The 20,184-nt window shown below is 46.6% G+C and overlaps 2 protein-coding genes across 6 annotated transcripts; one reads left to right on the plus strand and one right to left on the minus strand.

The window, feature by feature from the left end:
* Window positions 1–274: 274 nt before the first annotated feature.
* Window positions 275–5,218, plus strand: LOC103179617 (delta-type opioid receptor). The gene is made up of 3 exons (XM_007894992.2): window positions 275–350; window positions 3,472–3,827; window positions 4,692–5,218. Exons 1-3 carry the CDS (start codon window positions 334–336, stop codon window positions 5,216–5,218), a joined length of 900 nt encoding a protein of 299 aa, XP_007893183.2. The 5' UTR covers window positions 275–333.
* Window positions 5,219–8,975: 3,757 nt separating this feature from the next.
* rcc1 (regulator of chromosome condensation 1) lies at window positions 8,976–18,202 on the minus strand. Of its 5 annotated transcripts, none has more exons than XM_042338842.1 (10): window positions 18,123–18,202; window positions 16,587–16,680; window positions 15,300–15,490; window positions 14,480–14,659; window positions 14,290–14,386; window positions 13,389–13,511; window positions 12,701–12,853; window positions 11,415–11,534; window positions 10,727–10,879; window positions 8,976–9,520 (listed from the first exon to the last, which is right to left on the minus strand). In XM_042338842.1, the coding sequence occupies exons 2-10, from the start codon at window positions 16,666–16,668 to the stop codon at window positions 9,345–9,347; spliced, it is 1,275 nt and encodes a 424-aa protein (XP_042194776.1). In that variant the 5' UTR covers window positions 16,669–16,680; window positions 18,123–18,202; the 3' UTR covers window positions 8,976–9,344. The 5 variants fall into 5 exon arrangements, with proteins under 5 accessions (XP_042194776.1, XP_042194775.1, XP_042194777.1 ...); XM_042338841.1 differs by having other exon boundaries at window positions 16,587–16,765; XM_042338843.1 differs by lacking the exon at window positions 18,123–18,202 and adding an exon at window positions 18,049–18,088 and having other exon boundaries at window positions 16,587–16,765.
* Window positions 18,203–20,184: the final 1,982 nt, after the last annotated feature.

Consider the following 20,184-nt stretch of genomic DNA (forward strand, 5'->3'; position numbering starts at 1 on the left):
AGAGAGACACACACAGACAGACAGAGACAGACAGACAGAGACACAGACAGAGACACAGACAGAGACACAGACAGAGACACAGACAGAGACACAGACAGAGACACAGAGAGGATGGAGCTGTTCTCCACACCTGGTGCTGAAACCCACTCGGATTTGCTGCTCAACTCCTCGGATGGCGACTTCCCATCGTCGCCTTCGGGATTCAACGGGAGTGTGAACGGCAGCTCCGAGCCCTTCCCGGTGAGAAGCTTCACCTCCACGGCCATCGCCATCGCCATCACCGCCCTGTATTCCGTGGTGTCGGTGCTGGGGCTGATCGGCAACTTCCTGGTCATGTACCTGATAGTCAGGTAAGGACATCCAAGAATTTGCCAGGCAATTAAACAAAAAAAAAGCGCCAAAGGTTCCATCCAATTCATCCTGGTAGTCGCTTGCACACGTCCTGTCGCTAAACTAAATCATATTATCATTCTATTTATATGTATTGTATCCCGAGATATGATTTCCTAACTTGAATCGCTCCAATTCAGGTAAGAGACGAGCGAGCGAGCGACTGATGAGTGAGTGAGCGACTGATGAGTGAGTGAGCAAGTGATGAGTGAGTGAGTCGGTGATGAGTGAGTGAGTGAGTGAGTGAGTCAGTGGAGGATTATTACTACTACTATTATTATTATTTGTGTTGTTATTGTTTTGCTGTTATTATTAAGAGACGAGAGAGTGGTGACGTCAATTTGCGTTCCCGAAAATCTGGAGGTGGGGAATCAATCGATCGATCGATCGATCACTCAATCAATTAATCAATCAATCAATCAATCAATCTTCTTACTCGGCTTCTGTTACCCCCCCCCACCCCACCTCCCACCCACAAGCCACAGCCCGAATGGGTAGGGTGGTCCGAGCTGGACAAGCAGCGGGAAAGCTGACCAGACAGCAATATCGATGGCAAAGTGATGTGGTTTTAGCTGGTTAGACCCCAACACACGCTCTGAGCCCATCCCCTCCCCCCCCCTCCCACTCCCCAAGCCTTGGCTCTCACCAACCTCCGCCTAATACTTTCTGGAATTAGGTAAGCAGGATGTGTCTCTCCAGGGAGAGAGAGAGAGAGAGTGCGCAATCCATTCCATTCCAACAATCTATCTCTGGAATTTCAGTGTGACGTTGGGATGCATGGAATTCTCAGTTTGGGATATTCTTATAAGCACGTAGCTGACCCCCATAAAAAATGCTTTGTTTCCCCCCCCCCCCCCACCCCCCAAATCCCCCACTCCCCTGGGGTTAACCTTTCCAGCCCTTCTTAAATCTGCGACCGAACTTCTGCCCCTATCTCTCCCGCCCTCGTCCCATCTTCACAAGCGCCTGAGAACGCTGCCCAGTGAGAGTGGATTAAAATTTAAGATGCTGTTTTATTTATTTAAAAAAATGATGAAGTCACCCCCCCCCCCCCACGCTCCGTCATTCTTTTTAGTTGTTTTGTGTATTTTAATAGAAAAGTGTTTTATATTATACTTTTTTTAAAAAAATGCTATTTAGCTTTTAAGGGAAGGGAGGGGGAGAGGGCAGCGGATTGTTATTTAAGGCTTTGCCTCTTGTGATTTCGTTGCTAAAGCAGCTCTGTAAGGCACAGGGATTTTCTCTCCCCGGTGTCCTGGTTAACAATCCCCCCAAATATAATCGCTCATTCACTCTATGACTGTTCGTGGGAGTATACAGTCAATCCATTTCACAGTACACCCTGTGAAACGCTTTGAGACGTCTCAAGAATGTGATAAGGCGCTATATTAAATGCAAGGATTATTATTATTAATTTATAATATGCAGTACTATACTCAGTGATTCAGGCTGGCTGCTTGTGTGAGCTGAAAGGCAGCTCTTTGGAACTCCCCGTCTCTACCTTCGAAAGGTGCTGCATACAAATATAAATTGTTGTCGTCGAAACTGATTCCCGTTTCATGTTTCATGCAAAAAAAAACACCACAAGTCTGTGTTTTTATTTGATTAAAAAAAAACTCGTACCCGCCCTCTCTCACATTAGTCAGTGCTCCCATTATTGCTGGGAGAAAAAGCTCTCAAAAGCAACCATTCCTCTTAGTTCGCTCTGTTTTGAAGTAAGTATTGGCTGTTTGTGTCTGCCTCGCCCGGTGTTTGGAAAAAATGTAGGACCCGGGAAGGCTGGGAGGAGGGGCAAAGTTATTGCAAGTAAGTAATGCTGTGTATTAAGAGGACGAAATTGAGATAAATCACTCTGCCAGTCTACGCTAGTCCACAAAGTGCACTGCCTTGAGGTCCTGATCTTCATTAACTTCACCAATGCAGAGTTAAAGAGATTAATCGGTCAGCTTCTCGGGTTTCTTTTGTTTGCTTTATTCAAAAATCGATTGAGTAAAAATCTGAAACTCAGTCCTGTTGTGTCTCTGAAGCTCACGGTGTTAATTAACAGCCCACAAAATGCACAGTCACTACACTTTACGGTATATTCTGTGAAGTGTTTTGAGATGTCTGAACTACGTGATAAGGTGCTATATCAAATGCAAGTGTTATTATTGTTATTATTATAATAATATAGTGCCCCTAAAGCATCTCAGAATAGAATCTCACAGGGCAATAGCACAATCACAGGGTAATAACACTGATCAATAATAATAATGATAATTCTAGCCTCTAAATTCTCCCCACTATCACAACTTCTCCCCGCTCCGCAGCCCCCCCAAACCCCAAATCAAAATAGGTTGAACCATGACAAAGAGCCCTTGTATTAAATAGCGTAATACGTAATTAAATAGCGTTGGGGAAACCAAAACTGGCTGGAAAACGGATTTCCTTTCTTATCCGCTGCCTACAATCTCCCTGAAGATGGTGCAGAACTGTGGAGAAATTCTTAAATTCTATCTCGCTTTGGTAGCTAGTCGTTTTTCAGCACTGCAGATATTTCCCACCGTACGTTTTTAATACAAATTGGTCTTTTTACAGGCTAAGAGGAGCTGGAAGTCTGAGCCTTTTTAAAACAAAGTTTATGATTGGCAGATTAGAAATGTGGAGTTTGACAGCAGATTGAATTTTCTGAGGTTGTAAAACTAACTTGAAATCTGTACCTGGAAGAAAATTGATGGCAGTGCCAGCCTGACCTGATGAAAGCAGCATAAGATGCCCTATCAGGCTTCACCCACAAACACACAATCAATCCACTTTACAGTAAATCCCGTGAAGGTCTTTGAGATGTCTCAACGACGTGATAAGACGCTGTATCAAATGTAAGAATGATTATGATTATCATTAATATAATTATATACACAGACCAGAAGATGGCAGGGTCCCTGGTGTGTGTTACGTTACCTTACCTTGAGCCAAGATGGCCTCGGTAATTGGCCACAATTGGTGTTAGCTCATGCTTATGGCTCTGTAACAAGAGGTTCTTGAGCTGTAACTTGCCATGGTTCTATGACTTTAACTGTACGACTTTTGCTCGATTTACAGATACACCAAAATGAAGACGGCCACTAATATTTACATATTCAACCTGGCTCTAGCGGACGCTTTGGCCACAAGCACCCTGCCCTTCCAGAGCGCCAAGTACCTGATGGAAACCTGGCCGTTTGGGGAGCTGCTGTGCAAGACGGTGATGTCCATCGACTACTACAACATGTTCACCAGCATCTTCACGCTCACTATGATGAGCGTCGATCGCTACATTGCTGTCTGCCACCCCATCAAGGCTCTGGATTTCCGCACCCCCTTGAAAGCCAAGATCATCAACGTGTGCGTGTGGATCCTTTCGTCTGCCGTTGGCGTCCCAGTCATGGTTATGGCGGTCACAAAGAACGAAGAACACGGTGAGTCCCTCAACCACAACCACCCTTTGTAAACAGAGTTGGTTAAATAATAATAATAGTCCTCGCATTCGATACAGCGCCTTATCGCGTCATTGAGACGTCTCAAAGTGCTTCGTAGAATATATTGTGAAGTGGATTGATTGTATTTTGTGGACGAAACGTGGCAGCCAATTCCGCCCAGCAATGTCCTACAAACAGTCACAAATTTTTCTGAGGGATTGGCTGGAGAGCAAACTGCCAATCGATTAACAACCGGGTTCCTACTCACTGCGAGGTAAACAGAGGAGTGTAATAAAGAACAGGAGGTGGGATTAGAGGAGACAGCTCCAGGGGAGGAGTGAGCACCAGCATTCACACAAGGAGGAAAGAGAAGGGGAATGAGATTAGAGAGCTCCGTGCTTTAAATTTGGTAAAATTCCAATCAGAGGCCAATCACTGCTGCAGAAGGTCGTAGGTACAGAAGATGGGACTTACCATATTAAGGGATATGGAGAAAAGGAGAGGGAACTATGCTTAATATTTATGTAGGTATAAACTTTGATTTATATATATATTTATGCTCCTAGTATTCAATATTTTGGAGAATAAACATTAAAGATCACAACTACTTCTCCTGAGCTGTGAATGGGCAATTTTAATAATAATAACCCTTGCATTTGAAGCACCTTATCTTCGAGACGTCTCAAAGCCCTTCACAGAATATGCTGTAAAGTTAATTGACTATATTTTGTGGGCGAATTTTATTTGAAGCATTGCTGGCCAGGATACCGGAAGAAACTCCTGAAGTTTTTTTTTACAACACAAAGCAGACTTTTTTTTAATTAACATATATATGTGTACATGCCTTTCACCTCGCCCACCCAGGTAAAGTGAGCTGCATTCTCAAGTTCCCTGGGCCCACTCGGTACTGGAACAACGTCACCAAGATCTGCGTCTTCATCTTTGCCTTCGTGGTGCCCGTTCTGGTCATCACCATCTGCTACGGGCTGATGATCATGCGGCTGAAGAGCGTGCGTCTCCTGTCGGGCTCAAAAGAGAAGGACCGCAACCTGCGGAGGATCACCAGGATGGTCCTGGTGGTGGTGGCCATCTTCATCATCTGCTGGACCCCCATCCACATCTTCGTCATCATCAAGACCCTGGTGAAGATCAATCCCACTCCCCTGGTCACGGCCAGCTGGCATTTCTGCATCGCGCTGGGCTACACCAACAGCTGCCTGAACCCAGTGCTCTACGCTTTCCTGGACGAGAATTTCAAGAGGTGCTTCAGGGAGTTCTGCCTGCCCCTGCGCTCCAGGCTGGAGCAGAACAGCTTCACCCGGGCCAAGAACGCCACGAGGGACTCCGTGTGTGCCTGCACCCCCTCCGAAATGGTCAACAATCCCGTATGACTAGGCGTGGACAGACGCAAGGCTGCGTCGCACTTTAGGAGAGGGCAGGAGCTCAACTCTGAAGTGACTCAGATCACGACCGAATTCTAATTCGCAGTCTTTAAATTTGGCTTTCGGAGAACTTTTGCCCAAAAAAGGACTCGTTCACCAGGAGTTTCCCCCAAACCGTACGAATCACACGCGCACGTTGGCTGTCACGTCGACAGGAAGGGAAGCGATTGCTCATCGCTGTGATGATCTGCTTAACTAGGAATCTTTTGACCTGCTTTAGGGGGAGTGGGGTGGGGGTGGGGGTGGTGGGGGGAGTGGAGGGGGAGGATTTCCTGATTCCAATAAGGTTTTGCACAATGCCGCATCCTTTCCACAATTAGGAATGAATATGCTCACGGGACAAAATGCAGATTTAAAACTTGACTACGGTGCACTATTCACATCGCCTATTCCCGCAGCACTTTGCTGTGTGTGGTACGAAATGTTTGACTCGCACTATCCCATCTTTTTGTAAGCGAGATTTCAAAGAGTTTCTGGCTCTCGTGGTGAAAAGTGTCAGACGTTTCTGTGCTATGATCAGTGAACAGCCTTCCAAGATCACTGCGGTATTAGGATATTCCTTGCATTTGATACAGCCGGTGGAACGGCTCAAAGTGCTTCACCCGGGAATCGCTATCAGGATCTGGCGACATCCTATACTTAATCATAATAATCCTTGCATTTGATATGGAGCCTTATCACTTCGTTGAGACGAGGCAAAGCACTTCACAGAATATGCTGTAAAGTGACAATCAAATTTGATTTGGGTGGCTGATTCACTTCGGCCACAGAGCGAGATGGAACCATCAAACAAACCCGAACGGAAGTGAAGTCTTTTACTCGAGTACGACCTCGCCGGACCCAAAACTGACTCTCCGATATCGAATAGCTCGTGCAGATGCTGAGGTTTCAACTTATTTTTAAATGCATAATCGCTGTAAGACTTGCGGTGAATATGACGTTCAGAGTGGTCCACTGCGCCCAAGCTCCGTCTTTAGATGAAAACGCTTTTCTCTGCATGTTTTTTTTTTAACCCGTTCCAAACCAGAAACTTGCATCAATTGCCATTGTCTCGAGGACTGCTGCCACCTCATGGAAACAGATGGATTCTGCTGAACGCAATAATAGAAGGAAATAATAGTGGCATTGCCCTCAGAGCGATCTGCCTTGCACCACTCTTCCCTCTAGTGGAAGTTTTCCAAAACAGAGACATAGTTTTACAGTAAGAGCTAACACAGTTGGAAGTGAGATCAGCAAACATTTTTTTCAGAGGGATGTGAGAGCCCACCACCCTTCACATAAGGGGTAAAAATCTTTACAAAGATGGAGTAGGATGGAGGAAATCAACTGGCGAGGCAGACTCAATTGGCTGCATACAATACAATACAAAATTACATTTGTATAGCGCCTTTCACGTCGGGATGACGTCCCAAGATGCTGAATGTCCTCCTCCTGTTCGTGTATTTGTTCAAGGTGAATTTTAACAGAACGCTACACCTGTGATCACAGTTTGTCAGGAGCAATAGTTTTACTACTCATCGGGGAGGATGCAAGGCTAGAGTTGGATCAATTTTAAAAATGATGAGAAGAGCTTTCAACTCATGTAAAATATTTCAATACGCTCAGTTTTATAGTCTACCTAGGCTCTGTGTATGAATAATGGTCTCTCTTTATAGCCTTTGGTTTTAAAGTAAGTAATAACGTCTCTGACAGAACAGTCATGTTTGATAGTTAACAGACGGAGCTTGGCTTCGCTATAGTAGTTGACGTCCTGTCATTTCCTCTCAAACCCCAACCTTGGATACAACGCTCCCAAGAGGCATCTTTGTGTATATTTATTGCAGTTCAGGGTTTTTTTCCCCCCTGAGGAGTAAGTTCTGAAGATGCTTCACAGTACTTGATGTGAATCACTGCAAACGAGCCCAACCTGACTCCTATTTTACAGTTGAACAGGTTTAACGGCACAGACTAATAGCCAACGGGCACGGCTCCATGAAGAAATATGAGAACACTTATAAAATCAGGAATGGCACTTGCTGCTGCTGGATTCAGTCAACTCTCCATCAATGCCTGGATAATCTCCAGGACAGCCTTACAGTAGGTGGAAGTGTGAGGGCATCAAACCCTGTCCTCAGCTAGTTAGGGATGGAGGGAGGACAGTCACTGGATTGCCCTCAGGCTCCCTGAAATTCCACTTGATCTTAGTTTGGAAGGATGCAGAAATATTTATTTGTTTTATGTTTGACCTGAATTTGACATCCAGTTTTTCCATAGTTCTTAGAAAAAGACCAACTTCCAAATTAACCCCGAGTTCAGAATCTCGGGCAATTTAAATGAAGTTGAGATCTCCAAAAGTGTTCTCGGAGCCTAAGGCTGGGTGGAATTTCAGGCTTCTTGAATGCGCACGCGCACACGTAACTGGTACAGGTTCACTCACACCACGAGGTCTTGCCTCAGTTCACACTGCAATGTAGCGCTGCTGACCTGGTGCAAAAGAGGTATTTTCCTCTCCTTGTCCTTGGCCAAGTGGCACCAAGGTCAGTTACACAGTGAACACAGACTGAGATTCAGAGCTGAAGCCACACAGATCAACTCTGCGCTGGGAGTTTGAAGAGCAGCAAGTATCAGCTTCATACAATAAATAGAGCAAGGCATCAAGTTGTGAATTTGATAATTAGGGAGTGGGGGGGAGGAGGGTTATTTTCTGCTTTGGTATGAATTAGATTTTCTTGAAGTAACTGTGAGCTGCATTGCAGTAAATTCCTGTTCACTGCACTCTGCTATGTAAGTTGTGTATGTAAAATAAATCTCTTTTCCCTTTCCTTAATGTGCCTGAATGGTGCTTTTACGTTTCAATGAAATGGTCTCGATCTGCACAGAACCAGTGTGTAGCCACATGACGTGTAGACCTTTCCACACAGGTGACTAAATCTTTCACGAACGCAATGAAAGACACCTCCTGTCATAACTGCACATTCTCTACCAATGTTGTCTTAAAAAAAATGAATCATCAAAAACTCTTATTCGTAAAGGACTTGATTCACCCAGTGTATAAAAAGAGAAGCACACAGGACAAAACCCTCAGTCTCGGTCGGTTGGAATGACTGCAAGACACCAAAAAAACCTTATTTAATAAACTATCACAAAAAGTATTTATTTGATTTTAAAAGAATATGCTTTTTTTTCTCCTTTCTCTAAATGTTATCCCTCCCCATGCATTTCCCCCCCTGCCCAAGCACCCCCACCCCCAACCCCAATCCCGAGGGGGTGGGAGATACACTGCCCTGTGCTACAGAGCACCAGTCGCCTCTCACACACGCGCACAGTGAGCGACTGATTTCAACGCCCCCGTACCGATCGGAAGAGCAAAAAAATTACAATTATAAGAACAACATTAGTATTAAATAAAACAGGGAGTTGCCATTCAGGAGGCAGGTAAGCCTTAATCTTCCAGTCGGCTTGCTGCTCCTAATACAATGTCCCTTCGCAGCCTTTCACCTGAGAGCGAGAATAAGACGGAGGGAGTGTTGTATCCCGGCTCAGTCACGAGGCCGAAACTTGGGACGGCCGTAAATAGAACTGAACAGTTGGGCGAGGGAGGTTCTGCTGGGGTGGATGGGGGAGGAAGAGGGAAGATAGGAAAGGGGGCACAGGTGAAGGGAAAGCAGAGGTCCCAATGCCAACCCCCCACCCCTCTCTCGCATCCAGCCCCTTCCCCCCACCCACCCCCTCACTCCCCCAGCCCATGTAAACGAGCACCACGACTCTACAGCATCGAACATTCAAAATTAAATCTGGAGCAACACAACGTGGGGACAAAGCTGAAATGTTCGTGCTCATTAATACAACAAAATGAATTAACTCTACTGGCGAAGAAAATAAAATCATCTGAACAGGAGGGCGGGGCGGGAGGGAATGGGGGGGAGAAATAACGTCAGAAAATTTACATACGAGGATCAATTTGTATTCCAAACCCAATTAGAAGACAAATGCTTTCCCCCTTTGCAATAGCTGAGCTTTGAGTTACGGAGCTGAAAAGGCACAAGGCTCAGTCTCTGGTGGTTTTGGCAACAGCATGTCAGGTGGCCTCACGTTATCAGCTGTGTTGCTTTTCTTGAACAAGCAGCACAGTGTGTTGGCCCCCGCTGGAGATGGACAGCACTTCCCTGCTCGCCAGTTGCTGGCCTGACATTTCGATTGGGCTCCACACGTCCTCCTCCTCACTTGTACTCAGCTGGAAGTTTGTTCCCATCCCCCAGGCGTAGGCCTGCCCTAAAGGTAGATAGATGCACAATATTAATAATAATGCTCCTTTATTTGATGTAGTGCCTTATCATGTCGCTGATACGTCTCAAAGTGAAAATTCTATTCACAGAATATACTGCAACATGGATTAACTGTGTATTTTGTGGATATCGTGGATTGAGAGACCACACTGTTTTTTGAGGGATTCTTACTACAGAAAAATGATCTGCTAATCGACTGACAACTAGGTTCCTACTTACTGCTAGGTAAACAGAGGCGTGTGGAGTAAAAAAACTTGCCGAAGGGTTCGCGCTGCCCGGGAATCGAACTTGGGTCGTCTCCGGTTCTCGCGAGGCAAGTGCACTAACCACTACCCTACAGGACTCAATGCTTATTAGGCTTTGGAACGTCTGACTAAATGCAGTGATTGAAGCAGAATCTGTAATAGCTATTAGTGGGAATTGGATACACTTGAAATCAGAATATCAAAAAGTGCGCGGGAAAGGGGCAGAGCAGACTGAACAGAGAAGACAGTCAGAGAGGCACAGCCACAATGGGCTGAATAGCCTCCTTCTAAAATTCTAGGATTTTGCGTACAATCTCAGTAATGGATGGGGACGTTGTTGGGAGACTGCCAAGCACTTGTCTGTCCCCGCTGATGTGTGCAGCCAAGTGCATTTTGCACTTGCTGTCAAAGCAACAAAAGGCTCATTGTATCTGCAGTGGCCAACTCACAAACCTCATGCTCCCACCCACTCCCCCGAGTGCACTGGTTCATTCCTGGTTGATCAGGGACACTTCAACAGGTGCAAAAGTGTAGGAGAGAGACAAGCACAGGCTAAGCAACGCTAAGGAAGGAAAGAGAGATACCATGCTGGATATCTAAAGTATGAATACAGGTCTCACATTGTTCTACCTCTTAAGAGATTATCGTACAAAGAAGAAAGGATGGGAGAAACCAGAGGGGCTAAGATCAAAGGGTGATCAGAAATAAATTGTTCGATTTCACCACCTTGAAAGCCACATTCCTGAGCCTACCCGGCGCTGAAATGGTTACAATCTGCATTGAGTCTCGCCAGCTTTAATTCCCCACCCCGCCCCTCCCCAGATATACTTTGCGGTTAAGAGAATTCACAGCAATACTAATAATTCTTGCATTTGATATAGCGCCTTATCACATCTTCGAGACGTCTCAAAGCTCTCACAGCTACGAATGGAGGCAGGTTCCCTTACCATCCTTAGTGACAGCGTAACTAACGGCAGTCCCACAACACACTGACTTCACGTCAGACAGACCAGGGACGAGGGATGGCTTGCTCCTCTCAGTGGTGTCCTCTCCCAAGCCCAGCCGGCCGTACTCCGATCGCCCCAGACTGTACACGTTGCCTTGTGGGAAAGAGGAAAAGTTTGAGGCTTCCTTACACTGAGGTGAAAAAATAAAAACCTCTTCACAGGCAAACGGTTTTGTGCAGAACAACTAAATATTCACAAACTCCGAGGGAGCAGTTTCTATGCACGACAATGTAGCTTTTAACGCATTCCACCCCAAATTCACTCTTTGATGCTTGTGACGTTCTCCATCTCTCTATCTCTCTGGCTAAGGTTCCCTCTCCCTCCTTACAACCTCCTTACTACCACTCCATCATGTGCCACCTCGATCCACCTTCCCCAAATTTTCAGCCCCCTGAACGTAAAAGGCACAAGAAACCCACTTCCAGAATTCACTCAGCAGGAAATAAACCCAGCAGCCAGACTCCGCCATTTAAGAATTAAACTTAAAACTTCTATCAGATCCTGTCTTCTCTGAGCAAATCCCTACCAAATGCTGTCGGTCGTTAGGACATCATAGGATTATATTCATTTACGCTGTTTTACAAAGTCCTTCGCTATGAACCGGGTTCAGATTTCCTTAAAAACTGACCTTCTGAGTCCAAGCAGATTGTATGATGTAAGCCACCAGAGAATTTGACCCAAGACTTTGCAGAGTTCTTGAATGCTGTCAGCTTCTGGGCTACAAAGCAGAGTGTTGGGCTTGGTGTTCCTGTAACAGCAAAACATACCTCAGCCCACTTGAATTCAAACACTCATTATCACCTCACCCAGTTTGGGGTCCGATATTGGGATATAGACAGTGAACAACAGCTGCAACAGTATACCAGTGGGATCGCAGGGGCCACTTGATAACCCAGCAATATTATTACACGCTGCTGCATGCGCGTTTCACCCACAAAATACACAATCAATCCACTTTACAGTATATTCTGTGAAGCGCATTGAGACGTCTCAACGACGTGATAAGGCGTTATATCAAATGCAAGTCACTCGGCTGAGCTCCCAGATGTTCTAGTGGGTAAAGGCACTGGCTCAAGGCTGCACTGGATGCCGTGTGAGGCAACTGGTCTCAGCCTGGGCTTTAGAACAGGCCTCAGAGCTATGGGTTAAGGAACTCTTGATCCAGAGGGCTGGCTGGGTGGAAGGTGCGCTGTGTATATGGACATCAGGCAGGCGAGGGCAGCTTTGGGCTTGCCTTTACTGCCTCCCGCACATGCCACCCCTGAAGCTTAAACATGGGTATCTCAGAGTGCTTTACAGTTGAGGATCTCGGGACCGAGCCAGGGGGAGAGGTGGTGGGGGCGGGGAAGGTGACCAAAGGCGCGGTCGAAAAGAAAGGTCTTCAGCAGAAACCTGAAAATGGCAAGGGAGGGAGCGAGGTGAAGGGAGTGAGGAAGGCAGTTCCAGAGCCTTGGGGCATAGTGCCTGAAGGCACGGCCGCCGAGGGTGGACTGGAGGACTCGGGGGACGAGGAGGCCAGACCCGGAGGAATGAAGGCAACGGGTACTGTTTTGAGGAGAGGAGGTCAGAGAGGTAGAGGGGTGCAGAGGCGTGCAGGGCCTTGAATATACAAGGGTGAGGATCTTGAAATCGATCCTCTCTGGGATAGGGAGCCAGTGCAGTCTGACAAGGACTGGGGTGATCGGGGAGTGGAGTTTGGTGCAGGTGAGAATGCGGGCGGCAGAGTTTTCAATGATTTGGCTTTTATGGATGGTAGTGGATGGGAGACCGGCGAGGAGGGCGTTGGAGTAGTCCAGCCGAGAGGTGACAAAGGCATGGAAAAAAAGTCATAAACCTGGGGGCGGTGTGGAAGAATGAAAATAAAACAAATGCAATTCTCTACGTTGCTCGTGGAGCTGACGGATTAGTGCTTACCCAACTGGTGGTAGTTCGAGAGCCCGAAACCGTACACGTGTCCTTCCTTTGAGATGGCGAATGTCAAATAAGCTCCACAGAAAACATCCCGAAATGTCACCCGTCCGCCACCTTTGGCTCTCAGGTACAGGCTTTTTGGAATCAGGAGACGGTCTAGGAGGAAGGGATGGAGGGATTACACTCAGTTCACTGGCAGAGGCAACAATGGATTGCAAGGGTGTCCTGACACTCTGAGCACCTTCGCATTCAGACAATAATAAATTGTTCACTCAATCCACAATTGTTTGCGGGACACCACTCTGCGCAATTGTCTGCCGTGTTTCGCCCACAAATATACAGTCAATTCACTCTACAGTATATTCTGTGAAGCGCTTTGAGATGTCTCGAGGAGACGGAATAAGGCGCTATATCAAATGCAAGCAATATTATTATTATTTATTATATTATTCTGCATTGTGCTCAGGTCTCAGAAATCCTCACTCTAAATACACAAGAATGATTTTGCTCCATTGCCACTGTTCCAGGAAACGGTGCTGCTCTTGCATAGAAAGTTTCAGCCCAGAGAGAAGTAGTTAAATCCATCCTGTCCGTACCTCTATCTAAGATCTTTTTTTTAAATCACCCCTTTTGTTAAACACCCCTCTGTCCACTCACCGTCCTCCCATATTCCTCAATATTTGAAGCTTACCTAAACCTCGTCTTCCTCCGCGGTTTGTGAAGCACTCTGCCACTCTCCCCAGTTGTCCCTGATCTCCACTACCCGAGGTATAAATGTCACCATCAATAGACAGCATGGCCAGATGGTCATTACCTACAAAGAGAATGGAACCTTTAGTTTATATTGTTGTTATTGTTATTTATATTGAACCTACAGATCAGATTATGTTGGGAGTACTGTGGCGTAGTGGTTTGTGCAAGGGTCTTGAAGGAGGCAAGGGAGAGGGGGCGAGGCGGAGGGCCTGTGGGGTGGAGTTCTACAGAGTGGGGGCAGAGTAACTGAAGGCCTTCCCGCCAATGATGATAGGGTCGCGGAGCCAGGTGCAGGAAAAGACATTGGCTGCAGAGTTCTGCATGAATTGTAGCCTATGGATGGAGGCGTTGGGGAGACCGACAAGCAGAGAGTTTGACTAGTTGAGCCTGGATGTTATGAATGCGTGTAGGAGGGTCTGAGCAGCTTATGGTGTGAGACAGTGGCAGAGCTGGACGATGTTGTGGAGTTGGGAGAAGGCAGAACGGGCCATGGCATGGATGTGGAGTAGAAAGGATAGTTGAGGTTCAAACAAGATGCCAAGGTTACGGACTGGCCTAGTAAGGTGGAGTGTGCATCCTTGGATGGTGATGCTTTCAGCGCCTGAAGTGAGGAGGCGCTGACGGGAGCCAATCAGGAGGGCCTTGTTGGCGTTCAACTGTAGAAAGTTAGCTCTCATCCAGGACTTGTTGTCTGACAGACATTCTGTCAGGACAGCAGTGGGTCCTGGAATCGAGGGTTTAAACTGGTTACGATCGCAATACATACCCAGTGCGTCCCTTCAGTCAGCAGACACAGAAAACACCCTCAAATCTCTGCCGAACCAACAAAGTTTTCTCACCTGATGATATCTTAACTATAGCAACATCGAGCGGGATTTTCAGAGGCAGGCAGCTCTTCTTCATTGGTTCCAGCAATCCTATTATCCCAGTGTTATCCTGTAAGGGAACCAGAGTGGATATTAGACAGCATGTTTGGAGCCCGTTCAATATTTCTTTTAAGGCCCAAAAGTTGCTGCCCTCGATACCTACCCTGAATGAGCCCCAGATGTAGACTTCACCGATGTCCGTGAGAGCTGCTGTGTGACTGTCTCCAGCAGAAACCTGAACCACGTGCTCGTTCAGGATGACTCTTTCTGGGACCATTTCTGATCCCTCCTCCGATGTTTCTCGTCCAAGGGCACCGTCATCATTGCAGCCAAAAGTGTAAACCTGCGCGTCGCACAATCAGACAACAGTCATTTCAAAGCAGTTCATGCACCAGCAATCAAATCCTCCAATCCACTTCCCAGACCACCCCATACTACATCTCTGCCAGAAGTATTTAACCCCAAGGTGACCGGATCTCAAGACTGCTCTGGGGAAGCACTGTGGAGCGGACCAGTACGTCACTCAACAACAACAAAATGACATTTATAGGACGTCCCAAAGCGCTGAACAGCCAGATGTCAGGGCCCGAGCATGGGAGAGGGATGGCGTAGGGGTGAGGGAAGGCAGAGAGATGGGAGGGAGACCAAAGGCACGGTCGAAGAGAAGGGTCTTGAGACCGGCCTTGAAGGATGCAAGGGAGGAAGCGAGGCAAAGGGACTCAAGCGGCAATTCGTTATATACGAATACAGATCGTGAGGTTGGCCAGGCTGTTAGATGTTTAGTGAATGAGGGAGGGAGAATGGACAATTGAACCTATCCTGCCCTCACCAAATCTATGCATTCCAGGCGCTGATGTTGGAAATGCACCACACAAAACAGAAACTTGCAAGTTTTCCCTGTGGTAATGCAGAGAGAACTCGCCCAACCATTTGAATTCTCCATCCTGACCATAACAGTTCCCTGTGTACCGTATGGTACTCACATTCCCAGTGACACTCAAGCACACGGTGTGCATCCCCCCGGCTTCAGCCTGAGTAATCTTCTCCGGCAGCAATTTGACGAAGGCTGGTTTCTTCCGCACCAACACATTCTCCCCAAGCCCCAGTTGGCCCACGTCACCCTGGCCCAGTGTCAGCACGATCCCCGGGATATTTTTGTGGGAGGAATGGGAGACTGAAACAAAGCAAACGGACAATTATTGAGGCGCACAATTCGTAAAACAGAAAATGCTGCAAAGGAACAGTTAACACAACAAACGTCGGGAGTGACGTCCCTCAAATCAGACGTTAAAAAACCCCAAACCCTGCTCAGATGGATTTTAAAGATCCCACGAATCGATTGAAAAAGAAAGTTAATTAATCTCTCCTCGGTGTCTTGACCAATAATCTAGCAGGTAAATTGGTCACTCACTTTGTGCGATTTTGTGGCTGTTTGTGGGAGCTTGCTGTGTCCACATTGGCAATTTTCCTACACGCACAATCACTGCACTTGTGAGCAGTTACAGTGTTATATGCAATATCAGATATATTCGCCACTTACTCTCCAGCTGCCCAAAGTCTTCAGTGCAGTTACACGTGCTTTCCAGTTCATGCTGCACACAGTTAAAGCATGGCAGCCTTAAACACTCACACTCTTTTCCACATCCTCGTTGCCAGGAGTGAAAGTCGACGGATTTCCTCAGCTGTACATAACCAAAATACATACGTCGAGGCAACGTATTGAACGGACAACAAGGTCGGGCTCCTTCAGTGATGTTTCAAGACGTAACTATGAACGTGGAGGGCTAGCACACGGGCTCAACAGCTGCGATGTCACAAGTGCGGCGATGCTACTCAAGAGGTAGGGAGCAACCCGGATACCTGTGAGCTGAAGCTTTGTGATGCGAGAGCAAGCATCATACTCGGGCGTATCAAGAGAATGCACACGGACGGATATAGTGGGTCACAGTGTTTATAGAGAGAACTTAAGATAGCGAGCCACGCTGCGTTTAGAACAACTTCTTGCATTTATATATCGTCCCTCTTGGGGTGGGGCGGGGGGTTAGGGTTTGAGAGCGCTGATACAGAGAATGTGGATAGGTAGCCACGCGGCGTTGATACAGAGATAATAATAATAATAATAATAATAATAACAATAATACTTGCATTTGATCCCCTTATCACGTTGTCGAGACGTCTCAAAAGCGCTTAACAGAATGCACTGCAAAGCGAACTGATTGCGTATTTCGGACCGGAACGGGTTAGAAACGGGGAAGGTCTCGTCGACTCACTTTTTACTCTCTTGCTTTCTTCCGGCTGCTTCTTCTGGTCGGGCGACTTGTTGGATCGTTTGACCGTCTTTTTCCCGGACATCGTGTCCCCGTCCTGCTTTTACAACAACATACACAGTGGCGCGGGGGTGGAATCAGTGACAGGTAAACACGCGGAGGGCGATATATCTATATATGCGCTGTATAGAAAATGAAGAGGGGAGAGAGAAAGGGGGGGGAGAGAGAGAGAGAGTTCAGCTGTCGAGAGAATATAACCGCCGCCTTGTACAACGCACTGAAATGATACGGTTCCCAATATATAGAATAATATTCACAATTAATAATACAAGAGACTGTGCGTATATATATATATATATACACACACACACACGCGCGCGCGGACACCAGGTATATTATTTAACAAAGTATAAGCGATATAATATAATGTTTTTTTTTAAAAAATTGTCCTAAAACCTGGATGATCCTTTCGGAAAAGTTCCAAATGAAAAGTTGAGAGAGACGGATTTACCTCTATGTCTTTTTTTTTAACAAATGACTCTTTAAATACTTTTTTTCATATTTAAAAAAAAAGGTTTTTTTTAAAAAAAGGAAAAAAAAATAGCCTAAAGGGGGAGAGGAGGGGGAGAGGGGAGAGGGGGGGGGGGGGAGCAACAGCTTTAAATGTAAGGCTGATTTTAACCCCCTTTTACCCCCTCTTTTACCCCCTGATTCCCCCCCTTTTACCCCCTGATCCCCCCCTTTTACCCCTTCTTTTACCCCCTGATCCCCCTCTTTTACCCCCTGATCCCCCCTTTACCCCCTCTTTTACCCCCTGATCCCCCCCTTTTACCCCTTCTTTTACCCCCTGATCCCCCTTTACCCCCTCCTTTACCCCTGATCCCCCCCTTTTACCTTCTTTTACCCCCTGATCTCCCCCTTTTACCCCTGATCCCCCCCCAGGGCCCAGGCCTCCCTCCCTCCCCCCCTCTCTCTCTCTCTCCCGGAGACTGGAGGAGGCCGCGGGCGCCAATTTCAAACCGAAAACGCGGGCGGAGAACCGCCAGGAACAGGCGGGGCCCGACCCCGAGCCCTGAGCCCTGAGCCCTGAGCCTGACCCTGGGCCCGGAGCCTGAGCCCTGACCCTGGGCCCGGCCCTGACCCTGGGCCCGGAGCCTGAGCCCTGACCCTGGGCCCGGCCCTGACCCTGGGCCCGGAGCCTGAGGCCTGAGGCCGGGAGCCGGCGCTTGAAGCCGAACCCTCGAGGCCCGGGCCCGGGGCCTGTGTGGCCGGTGGAGCCGCCGAGCCCTCCCTGTCCTCCCCCCACACACTGACCCGCGGCTTTTACAATCAATACACACATCACCCCCACACCCCACAGCCCACAGCCCCGACCCCACAGCCACCCCCACAGCCCACACCCCACCAGCCCCGACCCCCCCCCACCCCACCAGCCCCGACCCCCACAGCCCCACCCCCCACACACCCCACACTGTACACACTCCGCACATCGCCCTCAGTCAGTGGATCACCACCGGTGATCTTCACTCACTCACTCACCTGAATCCTCCCCACACACACACAGCCTCTCCCGCCTCCCACAGCCCCACACTGAGCACTGGCCCTCCTCCCGCTATCACTCGTATGTCCTGTGAATGCTCTCTGTCTCTCTCTCTATATATATATACAGTATGTGTGTATATGTGTATATATCTATATTATCCTGTGGATGCTCTATATATGTATACAGTATATATTATATCTACATTATCCTGTGAATACTCTATATATGTATACAGTATATATTATATCTATATTATCCAGTGAATGCTCTCTGTATGTAAATGTATACTGTGTGTATATATATCTATAAATGCACTCTCTCTATATACAGTATATATACAGTATGTATGCATATAGGTCTATATTATCCCGTGAATGTTCTCTCTATATATAGAGTACGTATGCAGTATGTATATATCTATATTGTGAATGTACTCTCTCTATATAGAGTATGTATATAGTATATATATATATATTATCCTGTGAATGCTCTCTCTGTATATAATATGTAATTGACTGTGTATATTAGTGGGCGAAACGCGACAGACAAATGCGCTCAGCAACATCCTGCAAACAGTCGTGGATTGAAGTGACTAATTTTTATTGTTTTATACATATATATTATAACGGTGAATGCTCTCTATCTATATATTTGAAGCACTCAGACATCTGGAAGACGTGATGAGGCTCTATATTAAATGCACGATTATATATATATTATGTTGTGTATGCTCTCTCTACTTATATATTTTATATTATACTGCTTTCTATATATATTCCGTGTATATATTCTGCGTATGCTCTCTAAATATATTCTATATTAATTGTACAATGTATGTTCTTACTATAATATATGTTCTACTGTGTATGAAACACTGGCCTGTCTGTTATCTTGCTGTATATAAGGTACCATTCCCTCTCTCTTATGTCCAGGTTTATGTGAACATACATACATATAATCCCGTCTATACATTATATAAGACTCTAACACCACTCTTTCTGAGTTTATAGTTTAGTGTATAAGGTATTAGTAATTATACAATCTATAACAAACAATGAACAATACTGACCCCTACACATACATTGCCTATATGAAGCCCAAATAACCCACTGTACTTTAACCATTATGTGTAGTATATTCTATCATATATATTAAATCCTACATAGTATATTCTAGATCACAGTACATATTAAGCCGTGTGTCACAGTATGTTGAGGGTTGCTGTATGTGATGTTTTGCATCACAGTGTATATCAAGTCCTGTGTACGTGCGTGTCTGTAGCATGTGTATAAGGTGTGTCTGTAGGATGTGTATAGGGTGTGTCTGTAGGATGTGTATAGGGTGTGTCTGTAGGATGTGTATGGGTTGTGTCTGTAGGATGTGTATAGGGTGTGTCTGTAGGATGTGTATAGGGTGTGTCTGTAGGATGTGTACAGGGTGTATGTAGGATGTGTACAGGGTGTCTGTAGGATGTGTACAGGGTGTATGTAGGATGTGTACAGGGTGTCTGGAGGATGTGTACAGGGTGTCTGTAGGATGTGTACAGGGTGTCTGTAGGATGTGTACAGGGTGTCTGTAGGATGTGTACAGGGTGTCTGTAGGATGTGTACAGGGTGTCTGTAGGATGTGTACAGGGTGTCTGTAGGATGTGTACAGGGTGTCTGTAGGATGTGTACAGGGTGTCTGTAGGATGTGTACAGGGTGTCTGTAGGATGTGTACAGGGTGTCTGTAGGATGTGTACAGGGTGTCTGTAGGATGTGTACAGGGTGTCTGTAGGATGTGTACAGGGTGTCTGTAGGATGTGTATAGGGTGTCTGTAGGATGTGTACAGGGTGTCTGTAGGATGTGTACAGGGTGTCTGTAGGATGTGTACAGGGTGTCTGTAGGATGTGTACAGGGTGTCTGTAGGATGTGTACAGGGTGTCTGTAGGATGTGTACAGGGTGTCTGTAGGATGTGTACAGGGTGTCTGTAGGATGTGTATAGGGTGTATGTAGGATGTGTATAGGGTGTCTGTAGGATGTGTATAGGGTGTCTGTAGGATGTGTATAGGGTGTC

The sequence above is a fragment of the Callorhinchus milii genome, unplaced genomic scaffold, assembly GCF_018977255.1.
Source record: "Callorhinchus milii isolate IMCB2004 unplaced genomic scaffold, IMCB_Cmil_1.0 Scaffold10, whole genome shotgun sequence".
In the NCBI taxonomy this organism is placed as follows: Eukaryota; Metazoa; Chordata; class Chondrichthyes; order Chimaeriformes; family Callorhinchidae; genus Callorhinchus; species Callorhinchus milii.